Below are 16,465 nucleotides of genomic sequence, written 5' to 3' on the forward strand. Positions count from 1 at the left end.
AATTGCCGGAGTCATGAAATTGACAATTTATTGACAAATATATGCTCGATTTAACTATATAAAACTAATCTCTTATTATTACTGATTAAAAATTTCACACATTTGAATCGATTAAGTTATCCGAAATCGAATAAAAACCTTAAGCAATGGAACCGTCACATAACCTAACTCGCTAACAAAGCCAAGTACGAAATGGCAATCGGGTTACGACCGATGCTTTCAAAAGCTTTTTACGGCTTTAAAAGTAATATTGAAATTCGAAAATCGTACTATTTTATTAGGATTCAAATTATAATTGATGTGCTATCGATTAAATTATTATTATTGACCGTTTTCTTATTTTGCGATCAAAATGAGAAACTCCGTAATAATGTACTATCCCGGAATAGTGTACATTTACCTTAATCAAATTTGAATGTCTTTTTTTCAGATCGTAGTAGAACATCAGCTTGCTACTTGAATTACGTTCCTGCTCTGGATAAATGTAGTGACATCATGTCTCAAGATGTGACCAAGGCTTCCTGCTGTTGTTCTGTTGGAAGAGCGTGGGGCAATTATTGTGAGCAGTGTCCACATCCAGGTATTTAACGTTTAGTAACACATTTGTGTTTAATAATCATATCGATATATAAAATTCTCTGTAATGATGTATGAATTGATACTTCCCCTAAACGATTATTCGGATTTTGATAAATTTTTCTGAAGTTTGTTAAGGGATGTTTTTGGATTTTTTGATTTATAGAAATATAGTTAGATTGTAGAAATAAGTGGAAAAAATTACAAAAAATGAAAATATTTGAGACATTATTTGGCATTGAAAACAAACTGTGCCAAAAATTTCAGTTTACTTATAATATTACTTAAACAATATCAGTATATCTGCATATATATAAAAATAAGTCGGGTTTCCTTCCTGACGATATAAGCCCAGAACGCACGAACCGATTTCGACAATTTTGCATTCGCTGGAAAGGTCTCAGGCTCAAGGTTTATAGCTAAGACCATTAGTGGTGCATGGCATCGTGCCTTAATGCAAATTCCTGGATCTTCACGCACCGTAATTAAAAATTCGAGTAATGACATTAGTGAGAATTATCAGAGTTATGTTTGGTTCAGTCAACGAGTAATTCTTGACGCAAAGAATAATGATGTACACGCATTGAATTTCACCATTCAATCAAAAATTGCTGGCGATTTGGTGACATACCATTGATTCCGACTGGCCTTTCACTTCAAACGATTGCAATTTCCAGTTCGCCTTGCGTTCGCAATAACAAGTCGCAAGGCCAATCGCTTAGTGTTTGCGGAATAAATTTCAAATAGATTAATTAGAAAATCATTGTTTTTCACATGGGCAGTTATACGTTGCCTGTTCACGAGTTGGAAAACCATACGCTTGTTTGTGTTAACGTCAGAACAAAAAACAAAAAATGTGGTTTACCAAAGAGCTCTTCAATGAAACGGATAATTTGCGGATTCACTTTCATTTACTTAGAGAAGTTCAACTAAAAACCACTTCATTTTTGTAATCAAAATAAATTCATTAGTGTTGTGTAATAAAATCAAATTTTTCCTTTTCAAATATAAAACAAACAAAAAATTTCTTCATCTTTCCCACGAAACTATCTGGTGGCGAAACGGAGTTCTTCGGGTTTGCTAGTTGTTTATATAAAAGGAGTTTGTTTTCATAGCACATATTTGAACTCCTGCCAATTAGCCAATACAACTCTTGAACTTCTTCTCTATCTGTTTTCTTTCATTTTGATGTGCGTTGACCAGCTTAACTTTCTATCGAGATGAATCCCAAGGTATTTTACACTCTCATATTTCGGTATTCTATGTTGTTTATTTTTACGCTTGGAGAAATAAATTTGTTCTATAAATTGTAGTGTATAATTTTATTTTATTGAACATATTTTAATATTTGTTTGTTTGATGGTTTTACGTGGCTGATTTGAATTTCACAGTATAATTAAAGAGTTAAGTGTGGATTCTGAGACTCTTCATTTTATTTAAAGCAGTTGTACATTTAAGATCACCCATATGGATGTATATATCAGTATGTTTAATAAAAAAATTAGAACTTTTGAATTCGGGTCTGTCGGGCCATCTAGTATATATATATATATATATATATATATATATATTAATTGTTTAATATGAACAAAACAGCACTCAGATTTTTTTATCACAACTTTATTTTATTATTACAAACGTTTCGAGACTAGGTGTGCCTCATCATCAGTGTAATTTCAATAACAGTTATTTATTACTAACATTCTTTTTAATATTTTATTTAAAACTAAATTTGGACTTTTTAATATAAGACATCAACTATACCTTGCATTGGCAGTGACAATTGTTTTAATCAATGCTTGACACGGTACTGACTGACATGTGACATTTACAGAATTATTTGAAACAAAACTGAAGTATCTAACGGAGACAGGAGGGGGTAACATTAAAATGTAAACAAAGGAAGGCGCTCGCATACAAAAATCGATAAATATAAAAAAAAAAAACAGATTAATTTATTGAAAAGAATAAGATAAATGAAAAAAAATTATAAATTATTAATGATGTTTATATAAGTGTCATGTAAAATCTTATATAAACTTATATAAACTTATATGAAAAACTTATATATACTTATAACTGAGTCAGTCGAGTTTGGTTGCTCGGTATGGGCGTGTTTCTCGCTTCACAATGATGCATTTCATAACTTTTAGTCAAATTAGTTTTCAAATCTTTTAGTTATTCATAATTTTTTCTAAAAAAATGTTTTTATCTAATATGTTATTAAGTTTTTTTTTTAAAATAAATTTTTGTTGAGTGTTTTTGTCCTGTGTTACTGAATAATGACACGCCATCTTGTGTCGAAACGTATAAATAAAAGTTTTTTATACTTTATAACCTTTTTTATTTCGACGAATGGGCTGCTAGTTACTTTTGAAATATTTTCAACGTCGAAAAAAACTATCAATAATATATTATATATATATAATATATATATATATATATATATATATCGATTCTTTTCCCAGGTACTCCCGATTACGAGGCCCTCTGTCCAAGCGGCCCAGGCTACAAACCGAACCCAGTAACAGTCGTCCTGGAAGACATAAACGAATGCGACGAACACGAAGACATTTGCAAGAACGGACAATGCACCAACACCTTCGGCTCTTTCATGTGTTCCTGCAAAGAAGGATATAGGCGAGATGACCACAATTCCCAATGCGTTAATATTAACGAATGCTCCGAAGATCACAACTTGTGCGGAGTTGGCTTCTGTGTAGACGATGAGGGATCTTACCATTTGCAGATGCCCAGAAGGATATATGGCCATCAGGAATGGAAGTAAGTAATAACTAGTGGTGTATGGCATCGTGCCTTAAGGCAAATGCTGGAACTTCCCGTACCGTAATGTAAAATATTCGAGAAATTTTCAACGTTTTCAAATATATTATTACAAATACTCTGTAACTTTCATTATTTTTGCCATCTTGTTATGTCTGAGCAAATCAAATGTAAATCATAAATCAATTATTACATTTACAATCGTCATTTCATTTCGAATTCAATTTCAAAAAAAAAAATTGGTTGCCTAATTTGCACAAAATTGAAAAAGCGCTCCGGTATAGTCACAGTCTAAACGCATTTGCAAATAATTCTGTGCGACATTTTCGCTTATACTGTGCTTAGCTTGGCGGCATTTTCACATTTTTCAATAGTTTTGACAAAATTGGAACAGTGCTCCCCAGTACATAGACAGTCTAAACGCACTTGGGTAAACATTTGTACTAGAGTGGCGCTTAGACTGTGCTTAGCCTGGGTGTTTTTTTTTGAATTTTTAATCCAAAATTACAAATTTTTGAAAAAAAATTAGAAACAAATTTTTTTTCCAAAAGCAATTATTTTATTGAAACAAGCAGAAAGTTTTTTGAATCATTTAAATCGGGCGCTTAGTTCTCTCAAAAACTGTCATTTTTTTAACATTTAGCTCTGTATCTCCGAAACCGCTGGGTCTACCTTTGCCAAAAACTAATAACCACTTTTCCCCGTCATTACGAACTAAATGTTTTTTGGATCATACAAATCGGATGATCCGTTCTCTCAAAAACTCGATTTCTATTTTCTGCACTCTTTGCTCCATATCTCCGTAACGACTGGACCTGCCTTTGCCAGAAAACTAATCAGCACATCTCCCTGTCAATAGGTATCGAATGTTTTTTGAACCATTGAAATCGGTTGATCCGTGCGCCCGAAAACGTGGACGAAAAAATACGGACATACAAACGTGTTTGAAGAACTTCATGTAATCAAAATTAACATACATTCATTAACTGCTTGTATTTTTTGGGAACTGAAAGATGAAAAGGGACTCTAATGACGAGCAAATTTATTTTGATCTTGGATATAAAAAGGGACTCTACTGACGAGTAAACTGAATATGGAACTCAAATGTGTAAAGAGGACTCTACTGACAAGTAAATTAAAGATATACCTAGAAGAGATAATAATGGGACTCTACTGACGAGCAAACGTAATTTGCAAACTGAGAGATCAACAAGGGACTCTATTGACGAGCAAATTTAATTCTGATCTAGGAAATTCAAAAAACGACTCTACCGACGGGCAAACTTAATTTGACCCAGAAGATTCTAAAAAGGGACTCTACTGACGAGCAAAAAAAAAAGATAATTTTACTCACAATCAAATTAAAAAGCAATGAGCAACCTATTTCGAAATTAGACAAAAAAACAGCTGTAATATCTGTATTGCCTAAAAAATATTTTCCATTTTAATAACTTCAAAGATTTATAGAAACTACGAATAATATAGAAATAATTTCTAATCAACAAACTTACGTTTAGTACACGGCACAAATGTTTAATTTGTTTTACTATTTTCAAGGAACAGGGCATGATATTGTTCTGACTCAGGCATTTTTCATTAAATCAAGATTTGTACTACGATGTAACTTTAAAATGTTTATTTATCAATGCCGATTTCCATGTTGATATCGGTACGCATACAACGACAGATCTCTATTCACATACACGACGACTAATCACAATCGACCCGTACAGAAATGATATCATCGAGAGCGAATAACGAATCATTGGCACTCGACTCTTATCTTATCTTATATGTCGTAACGCACTTTCGTTGCATTTGTACGGATTTACACCCTAGTCGCGCCTAAAGAAGTTTTACTTCAAAAAAGATAATGGTATAGTATGGTGTGGATTTCAATGTTTTTATGTTTTGCAGAAGAGTGTATGGATACCAGACGCGAACAATGTTACATGCACTATGATGATGGTGAATGTACCTCTCCGATGACCAGACCGGAGACCAAAAAAGTTTGCTGTTGCTCGATGGGCGAAGCGTGGGGTATCAATTGCGATCCATGTCCTCAAAAGGGATCAGGTAATAAATAATAAATAAACTAGTGGTGTATGGCATCGTGCCTTAAAGCAAATTGCTGGAACTTCCCGTAATCAATAGTTGTTTTGAATAATTTCAAATAAATGATTTATTATAAATACATACTCTAAACCTATAAGTGCTTTTTAAAAACAACTTTGTTTAACAATGTTCATTTTTTATAAAGGAGCGCCCATTAATCATGTGAGCGAGTTTTGAAATATTTCTGACCCCTCTCCCTTGGTAATACATGGTGATATTCAAAATTAAGCCCTCACTCCCCTCCGCCATCAAACATCACCTGTATTTTTAAAATTTACATGATAAAACAGTAAAAATAAAATCAATATTTTTTGAAAATGTTTGATTTTTTTAAAAATTAGTTAAAAAGTGAATACACACCTCCTTCCCCCACGTGATATTTCGAGATTTTTTGTCAAACCCCCTAAAAGCCTCGCGTGTTCAATGGACGCCGCCGAATTCAGACATTTTCTCAAAATTTTGAAATTGTTTTAGAAGTTTTAATTTTTTTTGATCTTCTAACAAAATACTGTCTGAAATTTTTTGAGTGTTTGTAAATTTTTGAAAATATTCGATTTTTTTAAAAATTTCGAAATATTCTCAACTTTTTGTATGTTGTATGTTTTGATTCTTTTTTATATTCTTCAAAATTTAGTTTTTTTTTTTTTTGAAAATGATGAAAAATTTCGAAAATTTGAATTTTTTGAAACTATTTTTTTTTTTTTTTTTTGAATTTCATCTGAAAACTTTCAAAATAACGAAATTTTCTGTAAAATCATTTTCTGCACACTGTCTACTCAAGCAAAATGTTTTTTGAATTAATTTAATCGGATAACCGTTTTTATACCCTTTGCGCTCCATTCCTCCGAAACGGCAAAATTGCCTTTTGCAAAAACGCCTCGCGATCGAGTACAAATCGAATGTTTCTTTCAATCATTCAAATCGGTTACTCCATACTGTCGAGAATGTCGAGGACATTTGTTCGAACCATATACTTGAATTTTAAAATTAACAGTCTTGGTACGGTCCAAAAAAATGACACAAAATGAGTACATATTATTAAAATCTATATAAAATATCTGATAATTTGATGTGCATAAGTCTAATGATCATTTTTGACTGCCAAAAATCATTTTTAATTTTTTTTTTCATTAAAACTTTATAACCACTGGACCTGCCTTCCCAAAAAATTTAACAGTTCTTCAATTAGTCAATGTAATAAAATGCTTTTAGAATTATTTAAATCGGACGCCCCGTTATCTCAACAACTGGATTGCAATTTTGGGCATTTTTTGCTCTGTATCTCCTAAACCCCCGGACCTACCTTGGCCAAAAACTAACCAGCACGTCTCATCAGTCAAAATCGAATGTTTTATGAATTATTCAAATCGGTTAATCCGTGTTCGCAAAATCCTTTATATTCACACATACATCAATTTTTTCTGAGGTATGCCAAAATGTTCAGAAACCTTTGAAACGTAAAGATATATAAAAATTTTCATATACCATTGCGATTACTCTAACTTACTCTATGGGAAGTTAATAATAAATAATTTACCTGATTTTTATCATTGCCTGTACTTTTAGGTGAGTTCATAGAGTTGTGCGGAAAGACTCCAGGAATGATCATGAACCAAATTAGCAATAAGACTGAAAACATCAACGAATGTGCAATGATGCCGACTATGTGCAAAAATGGAAAGTGTATCGATACTCCTGGAAGTTTTGAATGCGAATGTCCAAGAGGGTAAGTAAATCTTTAACTCGATCATGTGATCTCATACTAACGATGATATTTGTTCACAGATATTACTATGATGAATTGTCTCACCAGTGCACTGATGATAATGAGTGTCAACGTGTTGATAGTCCTTGTCAAGGAAACGCTATTTGTGTGAACCATCCAGGAAGCTTTGAATGCCAATGTCCTGAGGGTTACAAGTTTGGATCATCGTAAGTGACCAGAATATGACTTCTGTTTACTTATAAGCATAAACGTGTCTTTTCTCCTTTTTTAGACAATTTGATTGTGTGGACATAAACGAGTGTCACGATATGCACTATGATGTCTGCCAGAACGGAGAGTGTAAAAACTTACAAGGAAGCTTCCAGTGCATTTGCAATTACGGATTCACATTGACCGCCAACAGAGAAACCTGCATTGACATCAACGAATGTGTCCGACACAACAATGTTTGCAATAATGGCACCTGCATTAACTCCGTGGGCAGTTACAGATGTGAATGCTATCCAGGATTTAAGATCAGCTCGAACAACGATTGTGTTGGTAGGTTTAAAGTACACCAAGTCAATGAATTGAATTTAAATTATATTTATTACCTTTTCCAGATATTGACGAGTGTCATGCAATGCCGTCTTTGTGCAGAAATGGACGTTGTCGCAATACAATAGGATCTTTCAGGTGTGAATGTGCAACCGGTTACGTTTTGTCTCAAGATGGACATCATTGCAGAGATGTTGACGAATGTCGAGAGGTTTGTAATTTATAATGTTGATATTTATAGGTGTTATATCAACTCGGTACTTATAAATTGATAGTTGATTAATATATCCAATTTGCATACAAACTATGAAGGCTCTGGAACACATCTAGAGGTGTATAAATCAATATATACATTTATATATTTGATTTCCATACTTAATACAAAGAATAGGACACATCTAGTGATGTATAAATTAATATATACATTTAAATATCCAATTTGCATACAAACCACAAAGACTAGACCATATATCATGATGTATAAATCAATATATACATTTATATATCCAATTTCCATACTTACTGCAAAGACTAGGACACATTAAGGGATGTATAAATCAATATATACATTTATTTATTCAATTTCCATACTTAATACAAAGACTAAGACACATTTAGGCATGTATAAATCAATATATACATTTATATATCCAATTTCCATACAAACCACAAATACTAGACTATATATAATGATGTATAAATCAATATATACATTTATATATCCAATTTACATACAAACCACAAATACTAGACCATATATAATTATGTATAAATCAATACATACATTTATAAATTCGATATTCATACTTACTGCAAAGACTAGAATACATCTAGGGATGTATAAATCAATATATACATTCATATATTCGATTTGCATACAAATTACAAAGACTAGGGCACATCTAGTGATGTATAAATTAATATATACATTTATACATTTGATTTCCATACAAACTACAAAGACTAGGACACGCCTAGGAATGTATAGATCAATATATACATTCATATATTCAATTTTTGTACTTACTACAAAGAATAGGACACATCTAGTGATATATAAATATATACATTTATTTATATAGTGAATTCAATACATAAATTATTATTTGGAACAAAACTATTGATGATAGTCAATATATACATTATCATACTATTAATTACTTAATATATCATTTATATATTCGATTCATACAACTACAAAGACTTGGACACATGTATGATGTATAAATCAATATATACATTTATATATTCAATTTTTATACTTACTACAAACACTAGACCATATATAATGATATATAAATCAATATATACATTTTTACATTCAATTTTCATACAAATCACAAATACTAGACCATATATAATGATGTATAAATCAATATATACATTTATATATCCAATTTTCATACAAATCACAAATACTAGACCATATATAATGATGTATAAATCAATATATACATTTATATATCAAATTTACATACAAACCAAATACACTAGGCCATATATAATGATGTATAAATCAATATATACATTTATACATTCAGTTTACATACAAACTACAAAGACTAGGACACATCTAGGATGTATAAATCAATATATACATTTATATGCCGATTTTCATACAAACTACGAAGACTAGACCATATATAATGATGTATAAATCAATATATACATTTATATATCCAATATCCATAAAATCTACAAAGACTATAAACATCAAATAATGTATAAGTCAATATATACATTTATATTTCCAATTTTCATGCAAACTACAAAGACTATGCATTTATATATTTGATTTCTATACTCAATACAAAGACTAAGACACATTTAGGGATGTATAAATCAATATATACATTTATATATCCAATTTCCATACAAATCACGTACACTTGGCCATATATAATAATGTATAAATCAATATATACATTTATATATCCAATTTTCATACAAATCACGTACGCTAGACCATATATAATGATGTATAAATCAATATATACATTTATAACCATTTATAATATTTTTCGTTAATTTTGAAATTCGAAAATTTAAATTCGAATTTGGCGGTACTCGCGGACTGTCAAAGATGTAGAGAAACATAGTGAAGTGCGCTGCTAAAGAATTTATGTAAAAATAATGTGCATAGATAAATAAACATAAATGTGATAATGTGCATGGTGTAATATGTCTGCAATGTTACAAAACCAAGTTTTTTTTAATTATTTCAGTCAAAAAATACAATTAAAAATGTATTGTGCTCTTCAAAGGGTAAGTTTTTATAATATTTCTATCTATCCGGCTGTTTTAATTCTCTCGTTGTCACGGCAACGCGTCAAACCAAAACATATTTACCCGCGTCCATTTTCTTGAGCGTTTGACAGATAATTTTTATTTAGTTTTAACCCTATTTATTTATGTTTGTTTAAATTAAATTAATAAAACATGTACGCTTTGTACGAAAACGATATATTTGTGGACGATTACAATTTTCAATATTTATCGAAAGACGATTTGGCGCAGGCTATTAAAAAAGTTCGACGTAAACGTTTGGAAAAGTTGGAAGAGGAACGTTGGAAAGAATTTTGTAGGGAAAAGGAATTAAATAGTAACAGAGATAAAACACAGTTATATAATGTTGAGGATGAAGTCACAAAAGAAGAATTATATAGTGATGAAGTTACAAGAAAAAAGGAGTTACATAGTGAAGAGGTTAGAATTGCCCACGAAGATTTTTGTGCAAGAAAAGATTTAAATAGTGTTACAGGTGTACATAACGATGACAAGCTGGATTTGCAAGAGGTTTGTACAAAAATTTTGCAAATTGCTTTGGAAAAAACTGAAAATGCAGTTAGTACTTATGCAATGGCCATAGATTCAACGCAAACAGTCAACACTGATCAGGATGTTAAAAAAACAAGTTTAGAATCTTCAACAGTAAACAAAACTTTCCCAGAAACAAACAATTTAAATAAAACCAACACAAATTGTAACGAATACATTTCTAACGAAAAGCTTTATAATTCCGATGACTGTCTGTCCGCACACAAATTTGATGTTCCATTAACATCCAAATCCAGTTCCTTAAGTTGTGATTCCAATCCTCAGTTTTTAACGTTTGAAGATCCTTTATTCAAGAACAAATTAAAATCTGTACGTTCCAAAATCGGTTTACTCCTCCAAGAAGTTAATCTTCCTCGTACCATCTTAGAACCGAACAGCCCAGAAGAACAATTGAAATTACGTAAACGCGACCTGGAATTTTATTCAAGATTCTCCAGGAATTATTTATACGAACTGCAGAGACATATAACAAAGTTCGATAAGATTTCCAGTAAGAAGTATCAAGTTCTGGATAAAAATGTTAGTCAGAAAGTCTTAAGCGCACACCAGCTGGTTCTTCGTGGTCTTCAAGCTTATTTGAAACATGTACCAACATCTTTGGAAGAACGGGTACCTGATAGATTAAGAGATTTAGCAAAGAATTTTTTAAAAGTTACCAAATGTTGTATCAAACTAGGTATCATGGACCAGGATGAACTGCATAGCGATTGTCAACGTTTGTTTCAAAATGTAGACAACTATGCCAAAACTGAATTGCACGTACCAACTTTCGATTGCATTAAATTAAAACGTGTAGACAGTCACAAATCGCAACCTAAGAGCACTAAATCAGCAATGACTACGAGAGAACCGTTACTACTCACCGTATTACCAGAAACAATTAGGCACCAAGAAGAAGATGAACATGAAGAACTCTTTGCAAAGTATTAACGAACATCAGGTTTTGAAGCATAGATCTGCACCTGTGTCGAAAATGACAACAAATAGATCTATTTCGGCACATAGCAAACAAATGTCTTCAGGGAGATCGAACATTCCATTGGATGTTAATTTGAATTTGGAACCGAGCAGGAGTCAAATGAATTCGCCTTTGGCTGCTTTGTCGGAACAAAGTAGTGAGGGAGAAGTGGCTGCCAAAATTGGTAAGTAACCAACAAATAACTATAGTAAAATTATAGACATTGCAGTACATGGAGTGCTAGTCCTCATATGTTTTCCATTTTATATGAGCCGTTCAGTGCACACAGTGACTAACTCCAAAAAACAGATAGTGGAGAAAAGCGATGAAGTAATGCACATTGCTTTTAAAAATTCCTGTAATAATATAAGTTGGAAAATATAATGTAGAACGTATAAATACATATATAGCTTACATGTGACGGTATATAAGGTTAATTACAGTAAATAGTGAGTAAATAATTATAATTCAAGTTAAAGATTCGATATGACTTGTGGAGTTAATCAAGTTGTCAACTGAAAAAAAATAATAAACCTAATTCTTATATATTTGTGTTAAAGCATTTTCATAAAAATAAATGTTAACTGTTGTAATATATTATTTGTGATTAATCAGTAATTGTATAAATAATATTTTCTCTATCAGCTGTATTCTATTATGATTAGAATAATTTCTGTCAATTTTTCGTAGTGGGGGGAATGAATTTTAGCAAGTCCTTTATGTCTCTCAATTTTTCCTTTTTCAAAGTTCTAGCTTTATAATATAATATTGACTATTGTATATTATTCAAACATTTTGGTTAACCTGGTACAGACTTTCTTATATTAATAGCTTTAAAATACGTATCTTCATTATAGCTTATATAAGATTTCTAACTTTATCCAGCGTATTTTAAGCAAATTTACCGGACACTCTGTAATGGTTACTTTTCTGTTAGTGATTGTTCTAATGGCTTTGTTTTTATTATATTGTACCAATTATCTAGTGAAAAAATGTCTCGATTTTTTTTTGCACGTGACTCAATAACCTAGAGTCAATAGGTAAATAGCTATTTCCACTGACCAGAAATTTCATTTCAATTGACTTAGCTCTTATTTCCGTATTTTAAACAAGTTTCAATAAACTTAAGACAGTTTTAATATTTCTGTTTTGCCGGGTACACGAATTTTAGTATGTAAGTTTGTAACATCCTTGAGACTCTACAGTTTTTTGCCAAACAATCTTAGGGTTTATGTTTTTATTAAATTCTTATTTGTGATTCATGAAACCCGAAAACCGGTCCAGCCGGAACATATGCACTACAAAATGGAGTTAATCAAAATGTCTTCTGAAATAAATGACTTATTATTCAGAGGTCAAAAAATAATTATGTTTCACAGTGTTCATTTTAATTATTCCGAAAAGTCATTATTATCACTAACAGTTATGATTACACTGAGTACTTTCGCACTAATATCTCAGTTTTTTCAAAAAATGGAGTTAGTCGATGTGTGCACTGAGCGGCTCATATAGTGCTCAACTGTGACGTCACATGTCTGAGCAAACATTGCCGACGACAATCGCGTACTCTCCCGATTCATTAAATGTCATTGTTTTCTTCTGTATTTAGATAAGGAAGAAACATGCCCTAAAGTTGAGAACGAAAAAATCGAAAGCATTGCCCGGAATGTTGTTCAAGAAACAATGAAACCTTTTCTTAAAGACCTGACACTGATATTGGCACGCAACAAACTTTTATCAGCAAAAGAGGATGACAAACACCATCAAAAACCTGCAAGCTCAAAACCAGAATCCAAGTCGGCTAAAGAAACACTTTGCATAGGTGACAAGAACGCTAAACTGTTCTGCATCCAATCAATGGACGATACAGTAGAAAAACCATCAACAGATCTTCCTAAACAAACTCACAGGAGTCGACACAGATCAAAATCAGCCTTGGGCAAAAGATCATCATCCAAATTGCGTAAAAAGTCTCAAGCCGCCTTAAAAAAACGATCCAAATCAGGAGTCAACTCTCACGACTCCAAGGACCAGGATGGTGTTAAATTGATCAAGGTGCCCCAGAGGATGTTGAAGAACACATTGGCGTACAGGAAAAAGTTCCAAAACGCGAAACTGAACAACCCTTGTATAATAAAATTTGGGAGAAGCATCCTATAGAAGTCATCCAGACGGCAACTGAAGACGTCTTGCAGGAGGCTTTGCAAGGAATCATGGGTGAATTGCAGTTGGAGGATTTTATTGACCAGTATGATTCGGTTGGAGTTCTGTCCACCTTGAAGGAAATAAATAATTAAAATGATACATCAATCGGAATAAATTTGTGCTGTGATAGGAAATATATTTTTGTAAAAAATTAAGGTGTTTGTTAATTTCCTGTAGGGTGAGTTTTGTAATCGTTCAAAAATCGAAATTGAAAATTTTTTATATATAAGGTTGTCAAATATCTCCCTTCCGCCTTTTTGTATTATAAACCAAGAGCAAAAAAGCGGAAGGGAGATATTTGACAACCAATATAATATATATATATATATATATATATATATATATAATATAATATATAATAATATAATATATATATGAGTGAGTTCTTGAGGGCGATACATCAAACAAATTGTTTGATGTATCGCCCTCAAGAACTCACTCATATTTTCAACATCAAAATTAACTACTAAATCATATATATATATATATATATATATATATATATATATTATATATAAGGTTTGTCAAATATCTCCCCTTCCGCCTTTTTGTATTATAAACCAAGAGCAAAAAAGCGGAAGGGAGATATTTGACAACCTTATATATAAAATAATAATATAATAATAATATCTTTATACGTATCAGAGGTTTCTGAACATTTCGGCATACCTTAGAAAAATTGATGTCTGTGACCTTTTTTGTGTATAGCAAAAGAAATGCCTTTATTTTCCCCAGACTAGGTCTTTTGTCTGGGTATGTCAGACTCAATACCGACTAAATCCTCCGCTTTGCCCTTGCCTCTGGTTATGATTTAATTCGTGGGGGAAGGATCTAGAATGTTATCATTCTTGCACTGATTTTATACTTAGAAAATAGAAATCGAGTTTTTGAGAGAACGGAGCATCCGATTTGAATGATCCAAAAAACATTCAGTTCGTAATGACGGGGAAATTATTATTTATTAGTTTATTAGGTTATTAGTTTTTGGCAAAGGTAGGCCCAGCAGTTTCGGAGATACAGAGCTAGATGTTAAAAAATGACAGTTTTTGAGAGAACTAAGCGTCCGATTTAAATGATTAAAAGAACTTTCTGCTTGTTTCAGCAAAATAATTGCTTTTGATGATAAAAAATTATTACAATTATTTTTATTTTCCATAAAATATTTTTGTAATTTTGGATTGAAAATTCAAAAAATTACCAAGTTTAAGCACAGTCTAAGCACCGCTTTAGTACAAATGTTTAACCAAGTGCGTTTAGACTGTTTTTGTACTGGAGAAATTTTCCAATTTTGTGAAAACTATTAAAAAATGTGAAAATGCCGCCAAGCTAAGCACAGTGTAAGTGAAAATGTCGCACAGAATCATTTGCAAATGCGTTTAGACTGTGATTATTCGGGAGCATTTTTTCAATTTTGTGTAAAATTAGGCAACTATTTTTTTGAAATTGAATTCGAAATAAAATGACAATTGTTAATAGTTGATAGTAGATAAATTGATTTATTTATGATTTACATTTGATTTGCTCAGATATAACAAAAATAATTAAAGTTATAGTATTTGTAATAATATATTTGAAAACGTTTAGAATTTCTCGAATATTTCATTACGGTACGGGAAGTTCTAGCAATTTGCCTTCAGGCACGAAGCCATACACCACTAGTTTGATTTTGTATTTTTAATTTGCAAAAAATATTAAAAATAAACTCTACCTCATGCAAAACTTATTCAATGATTAAATTCATTTAACCATCTCTATCATTTATCACCAGATTCCCGGAACCTGTCAGAGTCCCGGCAAGTGTCAAAACGTGATGGGCTCCTACATCTGCACCTGTCCCTTAGGCTACAGGTTAAATGAACGTGGTCAATGCGAAGACATCGACGAATGTTACGAGAATCGTGACATTTGTGAGGCTGGACAATGTACTAATACCAAAGGAGGCTTCCAGTGCACCTGCCCACCGGGCTACGTTCTTAGTCAATCTGGGATGAAGTGCGAAGATTTTAGGGAAGACGAGTGTTATGACGGATGGTACAGGTAAGGGATGAAAAGAGATTTATAAATATTTATATATGTTAAAGAAGTTAGTTTTGATGTTGAGAAATATGAGTAAGTTCTTCAAGGGCATACATCAAATAAAAGGCAAAGATTTAGAAGTTAATCTTTAATTTTCCAAACGTTTCGACATAGTATTTATGTCATCATCAGTGGATATCAGTAGCTAGCGCAAGGCACATAATTTTGCACTATTATATATAAACCTAACTTGTTTTTTGTTTTTGTTGAACATAGTATAGCAAAATATTTGTGAAATATATAATATATTTTGCACGGAGAAATAGTTTTTGCGAGCGTTTCCGAGGCAGTCTTTTTTCTAAATCTTGCCTTTTATTTGATGTATGCCCTTGAACAACTTACTCATATTTATATATATATATATATATATATATATATATATATATATATTGTTGCGACCCAATGGTTTTAACTATAACTAATATATTACTAACTTCATCCCAGAACTGTTGTTTACATTGTATTAAGTTCATTTCGAGTACAAAAGTATTATAATCAAAATAGGACCAATGAACTTTTTCCAAATGCGTACGTGAGCCTTTGCGTACGACGCAGTAATTCCTATGAATTTCGATCGGGAAATCACATAATTCGCACCATACATATAAGGAAGCTACTGATCATATTCAAACCAAGGGAAGTCCCTGATT

At 31.7% G+C, this 16,465-nt stretch overlaps 1 protein-coding gene across 1 annotated transcript in view; it reads left to right on the top strand.

Annotated features, from left to right (window-relative positions):
* Positions 1-16,465, top strand: part of LOC113370687 (fibrillin-2-like) — a gene marked incomplete in the record, with an annotated part of 221,071 nt that overhangs the window by 171,158 nt on the left and 33,448 nt on the right. Inside the window, 1 exon segment of the mRNA XM_026611385.1 lies at positions 15,508-15,776. Coding sequence (XP_026467170.1) covers positions 15,508-15,776 — 269 coding nt within the window.

Source organism: Ctenocephalides felis, unplaced genomic scaffold (genome assembly GCF_003426905.1).
Source record: "Ctenocephalides felis isolate EL2017-DRISC unplaced genomic scaffold, ASM342690v1 CF-g0.4_SCAFFOLD_00845, whole genome shotgun sequence".
Classification (NCBI taxonomy): Eukaryota; Metazoa; Arthropoda; class Insecta; order Siphonaptera; family Pulicidae; genus Ctenocephalides; species Ctenocephalides felis.